At 43.5% G+C, this 7,205-nt stretch overlaps 1 protein-coding gene across 1 annotated transcript; it reads left to right on the forward strand.

Annotated features, from left to right (window-relative positions):
- Positions 1–993: 993 nt before the first annotated feature.
- On the forward strand, positions 994–1,989 carry LOC115683095 (21 kDa protein-like). Its single transcript, XM_030607520.2, has one exon. The coding sequence runs from the start codon at positions 1,126–1,128 to the stop codon at positions 1,783–1,785; it is 660 nt and encodes a 219-aa protein (XP_030463380.1). The 5' UTR covers positions 994–1,125; the 3' UTR covers positions 1,786–1,989.
- Positions 1,990–7,205: the final 5,216 nt, after the last annotated feature.

A 7,205-nucleotide genomic window follows, 5' to 3' on the forward strand; every position in this document is an offset into this window, starting at 1 on the left:
TTTTGGTCCTTACATAAGCTCTCTTTTTCTTTCTTCTCTGATCCCTTTCTCCCTCATTCTCCTCTTTTAGGCTTTAAGAGTGGAGTGGGGGAACAAGAGGGGACCCGACCAATAATGTTATATAAGGCCATAATGATTGAAGGGATTTGCAGTTTTCTTAATATTATATTTGAACAATAAAGTAAAAAGTAAAAAGTAGAGTCGTAAAGTGATGATTAGGAAGATTGAGGTTAATTGAAGTTAATAGCGCCCGGTGTAACAGAATTATCAAAATCATGAGATTATTCCATCTTGGACTATTATATTTTTTGAAGGACAGCCCGGATGAACATTTCCGAGACCTGCAGAATCTGAATTCTTTTCAATGGCGTGGACGATAAACACAAATAGATATGTTCGATTTGTGGGGCTCGGAGAGATTTGCCCATACTCTGCAAGTAATTATTCAAATGCAAACAGATTTATTAGATTTGAAAACTTAGGAATGAAAGGCTGCATGCATGACTCTATTGCCACAGCGCTGAAAAGAAATGTTATAGGTACTGGACCTTTGTTACGAAATTCCGTTCCTCAAATGGTTTAACTCGTTGTGTGTTCAAACAAAATGATCGATTTATTTAAACATTTAATCCAAGGTTGTCACGGCGATGTTGGGTTTGGTATGTCTGGTGAAGTTAAGCCCCACGAGTGCGTTGTAATAGTCGGGTCCGATGTACCTCATGTCTTTAGTGATATAGCCAGTCTTGCCTTTGCGAATAAAATTAATGCTTTCGTAGGTATGAACTATGAATGGCAAGGGCCAGCAACACAAGAGCTACATATTGCTCTACCATGTTCGAAAATGATTCTCTCCTTTTCACATTCCTGATCCAATTTGTCCTCCTCCATGTTCCGATGCATGTGGATCAACCCCACCTTATCTCTCGCTTTTGGCTGTGCATTCTCTCTTCTTCATCACCGTTCAATCATTTTTTGAGGGCCGGAAGAGCCCTCCAAGGAGCCCCTCACATTGTCCCAAACTCCCAGTTTCATGCTACCCCTCTATAAGGAGGGCTTCTAGGCCTTACCATTTGAACCCTGACCAAAAACACGCACGTATTTTCTGTTGTTTCAGTTCAGCAATTAATGATCTCTCCCTCCATGGAATCTTTTACGTGTAAAAGCCAGCCCTCTTCCTCTCCTTCCAACATCCCAAGGCTTGCACTTGCAATTTCAACCGCCACCATCATCTTCATTCTATTCTCAATCGCGCAACCATGCTTGGCCTCATCAAGGCTGGACCGCTTGTCATCCAACACCGAGTTCATCAAGAACTCGTGCGGGTTCACCATCTATCCGGACGTGTGTTACCAAACGCTCTCCTCCTACGCAAGCACCATCCAGACGAGCCCTGAGGCGATGGCCAATGCGGCCCTGTTGGTGACCCTCCAGAGCGCGCAGTCTGCTTCTGACATGGTGTCCAAGTTGTCGAAGGCCGGTGGCCTCAGCCAGAGAGAAGAGGGGGCGGTGATCGACTGCGTCGAGACCATGAGCGACTCGGTCGACGAGATCCGCCAGTCGTTGGTCGCGATGAAGGGTCTTGATGGCCCTGAATTTGAGACCAACATGAGCGACATACAGACTTGGGTGAGTGCTGCTTTGACCGACGAGGACACTTGCATGGATGGATTTCAAGAGGGCGGGCCTAGTGACAATAATAAAGTTAAAGGGCCAATTAGAGACAGCATTGTGAAGGTTGCTCAGTTAACTAGCAATGCTTTGGCTCTTATTAATAGACTCCAGTAGTCTAATCGCCACTTTCTCTAGTCGTAAGTTAAAATCAGTCGCCATGTTCTCTAGTGTGATGTTACATATCATCCATGTAGAGATTTGTGATATTGCTTTTGTTGGCCCAAACGATATGGCCTTATGAAGATAGTTAATTGTAAACAATGCAGGAGGGATACATATTTACTAGACACGCTCCAAATATGAAATTTCTATTAGATACTCTTGATGGGTACATGGATGCTCTTGTGGTATACCGAGATGAGTCGTGTTCGATACCTTTTCGTTGAATCAACCATTAGTTGGGGTACCTATTAATCCAGCGGAAAAGACATGCAAAGCCAGTACGGATGATTCGGGGTCTTGGCCCATCCGCCACCGCCGATCTAATCCACTACTGACATTCCATTACTTTAATGCCACACTTGGTTACAAGCTCAATTTGCTTGCCATGGCATGTTCAATACCTTTTTGCAGTAAAGGTAGTAATTGATATTAGGAAATCGATCGATTTTGCATCCGAAAATTGACAAACACTATTGCCAGAAATTTTGATCGAGTGAGACTGCCGCTTCTCAAGTCTATGCCGATAATGAATCTTTTTGAATGCCCATGAAAACGCAAAGTTAAAAATTCAGAGAGCGAGAATGCCCCTTAACAGCTTATTATGTTGTGGATTTCATAGGTTATTTAGTTAGGCAAACCTTAGTTATCAATAATGATGACTATGATGGGCGAGGTTGGCCTTCGACAAAGCCAATCCTTTGTCCAAATCAGTGCAATTATGAAAGCGACTATTCCCTAAATCTACTCGTCGCATGTGAGTCCAGTCTTGAATAAATCCAAGAAATTCGCTGTAATCTTTCTATATCAAAAATACAAAACGTCAAGGTCAAGAGAACTCTAGATTTCGAACCATTGTTGTCACACACACGAACAGAACTCAATAATCAAAGAAGTAAATAAATGGCGGAAAATGCGAAGAACCTAGATGCCCGAGGAAACTCAAGCAAAACCACATTTCGTCCGTTGAAACAAAGATTTTTGCAAACTATAACTCGAGACAGACGAGCAATGATATGCGGACACATATGAAATGCATGGTGCATGTTTATGCACGAGTCAACAACTATTTATCAAAGGTCTGGTTTTTTGTGTCAACTAAAAATTGACGGGATAATTACCAAAAAAAGTCATAAACCTATTGTACGGATGCCAATTTAGCCCTAAACTTTTCTATTTGGCAAACTTAGTTATAAACCTTTTAACGATTTGTCAATGTAGTTCTAAACCTTTCAATTATGCCAATTTAGTCCTAAACATTATAACGATTTGTCAATTTGATCATAAACATTTTGACGATTTGTCAATTTAACCTTTTCGGCCAATTTTGGTTGAAAATAGATGACGTGGTGGTCTAGTAGCACTGATCGTCCTACGTGGCACAATTAGCTCTGGCATGGAAAATTTTTACATTTTTTTAACTTTTCTAGATATTTTTATAAAATTTTTGAGTTTTTTCTTTTTCTTCTCTTTCTTGTTTTCTGTATCCTTCTTCCTCTGGGAGGTGTGGCCTCACTTTGCCTGTGGCCTGGCAAGGATCGAGCCTCGCCAGCCATTGGTGATGTCAACCTCACCAACCCGGCGAGGGCGAGCCCAGGCTTGCCCCCAGCAAGGTTGGCCTTTGCAACCTTGGGCAAGGATCAAGTCTTGCTAGCCTTACCCTTGTCAAATCTGGCGAGAGTTGAGTCTCGCCCAGCAATAGCAAGTTTGAGCCTTGCTAGATCCGGTGAAAGCGATCATCGCCAAGGCCCAATGACTAGCCAGAGGAAGAAGAAAAGAAAAAAAGAAGAAGATGAAAATCATTGACGTGAAGATGTGCTGTGTGGAACAGCCAGCGATGACTTGACCACGACATCAGCCATTTCCGATGACAATTGACCAAGATTATTACATTAGAATTTTTCTAAAAATTTTATGACTAAGTTGATAAAATTGAAAAGTTTAGAGATGACTAATTAGATAATATTCCCTACTAACTTTGATGCCCATTGAAGATCCCCGGAAACACTTGAAGCCTGGAACGTTGGATTGCAAGTACTCGATGCGATGGTGTCATTAGTGGACCGAGTCCATTAGCGACAAGCAATTAGCAGGCCCAATGGTCGGCGATTCATATCATAGGCTTGAAATTTCGTTGCAAAAAACCCGCTTTGTCGCGAAAGGTTGGTGGCCAAAGCCTCGTTTGTTTCAGAGGCCTTCGCAACGAAATCTAGAATGCGTTCTATTCCGTCCTCTGATTTTCTTCTGCTTGGGCAAGCAGCTTCCAATAATACACATCTTACTCATTCATTGTTATTTATTTTTTCAATACAACTGAAAAGCTTATGACATAGAAAACCTATTGAGATAAACGTACGGTTTATTTTGTTCACTAATTTCGCTAGACGCTTGTTCTAAACTGATCTTCAATTGGTTCATCCTCCATAACTTTGGCTTTATATCTAAGTTTGTGGCGCATACTTCTCCTCCCAAATTTATATGGAAGGTAACTTCTGGGGACCTTCTACAAGAAACTTTTTTTCTTTACTTGAACATCGTGAGAATTACCAAAAACATCTTCAACCTTTTGCAATCGTGACAATTCAATCCTAAACCGTTTTTGGGGGCCAATTGAGTTCTAAATCTTTTGTATTATGTGAATTCAGTCCATCTGGTCAATTTTGGCCATCTGGCGCTGACGTGGATGCTGGCCATCCTACATGGCGCAGCCAGTGTTATCATGAACATTTTTAATAATATTTTTTTATTTTTTAATATTTTTTTTCCTTTTTTCTTCTTCTTTCCTTCATCTTCTTCTTCCAGCCAGTCGCCGTCGGCGAGGTTAGCCTCGCCATGACTGGGGAGGGCGACCCAGCCAGGCCGAGGTAGACCTCGCCAGATCTATCGAGACTCGGCCTCGCCCAGCCATGGCGAGGTCAAGCTCGTTGTCGCTAAGCGAGGCCAAGCCTCGCTTTTGTGGTGAACAAGATCCGAACAACCACCACCACCACCAACTTCATCAACCTAAAAAATGCCCCAAATCCTCCGGCGCTAAAACCCTAATCTCACTCGCCTCTGTCAACCACCACCACTTTGACGGGAAAATTGTAAAATCAGTCCTAAACCTATTGTACGGCGGCCAATTCAGTCCTAAACCTTTTAAGTTTGCCAATTCAGTCCTAAACCTTTTAAATTCTTGCCAATTGAGTCCTTCCGGCCAATTTTTGGCCGGCCGGCGCTGACGTGGCCGCCGGTTGGCGCCGGCCGTCCGGTCAACGCTGACGTGGCAATTTTTAATTATTTTTTTCAATTTTTTAATCTTTTTTTTTCTTTTTCTTTTTTTTTTTTTTTGCTTTCTCCCCTCTAGCCGATCCGGCGACCGCCGGACCGGCCAGAGGGGAGGGCCGGCGAGGCCTCTGGCGAAGCTCGCCCAGCCGGGCACCGGCGGGGGAAGCCTCGCCGGCCCCTGCCTGGGCGAGGCGAGGCAAGGCGAGGTCGAGCCTCGTCGTCGCCTGGGTCGCGACGGCGAGGTCGAGCCTCGTCATCGCCTGGGTCGCGACGGCAAGGCTCGACCTCGCCTCGCCTCGCCTCGCCCAGCCAGGGGCCGGCGAGGCTTGCCCTCGTCGGTGGTCGGGGGGGCGAGCTTCACCAGAGGCCTCGCCGGCCCTCCCCTCTGGCCGGTCGCCGGACCGGCCAGAGGGGAGAAAGCAGAAAAAAAAATAAGAAAAAGAAAAAAAAAGATTAAAAAATTGAAAAAAAATAATTAAAAATTGCTACGTCAGCATTGATCGGACGGCCGGCGCCGGCCGGCGACCACGTTAGCGCCGGCCGGCCAAAATTGACCGGAAAGACTCAATTGGCAAGAATTTAAAAGGTTTAGGACTGAATTGGCAAACTTAAAAGGTTTAGGACTGAATTGGCCGCCGTACAATAAGTTTAGGACTGATTTGACAATTTTCCCCCACTTTGACAATGGCTAGATCTTCCCTCGCGGTGGTGCCTCACTACCTCGACCCCTCATCCCTCCCCCCGGTCATCATCCTCAATTGCATTGAGGATCAAGCAGTCCTGCCTCGTTGGCGTCGCCTCTGTCGAGATCGTCCCCCTCAGTCGCCTCGCGTCCTCTGACCGCACCATTGACTCCACCTCCGCCTCCACTGTCCTCCTCCGCCTTCGCCGTCCTCCTCCACTCCCTCGCCATCGCTGGGCGAGGCATGACCTCGCCAGTGGCTGGTCGTCGAGGTCTAGTGACTAGCTGGAGGAAAAAGGAAGGGAAGAAGAAAAAAGAAGAGAAAGAAAAAAATAAAAAAAGAAAAATAAATAAATCGAAAATATTAAAATTTTATTTAAATATCCATGTCAGCGCCGATTGCGCCATGTCAACACCGGTTATGCCACGTTAGCGCTAGCCGGCCAAAATTAGCCGGATGGACAGAATTGGCACAAACGTAAAAGATTTATGACTCAATTGGTAAAAAAAAGTTTATGAGTAAATTAACACAATTGCAATACATTTAATACTTTTTTGGTAATTCTCCCCTTGAAAATCTAATGACGTAATTCGAAATTGAATTTCCAGAAAATGAACGTCTATAGTGAATATAACACAGCCTTATGAACCATATATCATGGAAATCTAACTCGTGATGAAAGGAAATATCATAGCATAGCAATGTCAACCTTAGATCAAAATACTTCACTCGGTGATGGAACTCCATTCCATCATAAAATTCGCAAAAAAGGACCATCCTAAGTGCAATAACAACGCACTTTCTTCTAAAAATTTTCTTTCGTCGATTGTCTTCTCATAATTCACCCTATGCTTAAAACAACGTGTAGGTGTGGGCATGGAGTGGAGCACATGCTCGATTTTCTACATGACCAAGTACAAACAATGTCATTTTCGAACTAGCTATCGGCTAAATCCTATCGAGCTTTGACTTGTGTCTCGTCTCGTACATAAAATAAACTGGGCATTTCTTGGATTTGAGACTCATCTATTCCAGTGGGTTTCTTGTGAGAAAAATTACATGTGTTATTGTGTTAAGATATTGGATGAAACATATGACCAATGTCGTTTTTGTAAATGTTTTTCCTCACGCTTGGCACCATTCTTCTAGTTTACTGGAGAAAGCCGAGCAGTCTCTCTGGATAATCAATCGTATAAATAGTTTAGTATTTTCACTTAATTTCATTGTCGTAAAATATTGCAAAAATTATATTCCATTGCAACTCCGCGCATACGTTCTCGATACGTGCCTCTATAGTCAATTTTTTCCTTTTTTAAAAAAAGGAAAAAAAATTCACATGCTGGTCTAGATATAGATGCCTGTCTTCTTTTTTTTCTTTTAATCTTGTGAAGAGAATAAGGAAGCAAGGGAGCTAGTCCTATTTGT

Source organism: Syzygium oleosum, unplaced genomic scaffold, assembly GCF_021117445.2.
Source record: "Syzygium oleosum isolate NSW1041296 unplaced genomic scaffold, Sole_v2.1 Sole_v2.31, whole genome shotgun sequence".
Classification (NCBI taxonomy): Eukaryota; Viridiplantae; Streptophyta; class Magnoliopsida; order Myrtales; family Myrtaceae; genus Syzygium; species Syzygium oleosum.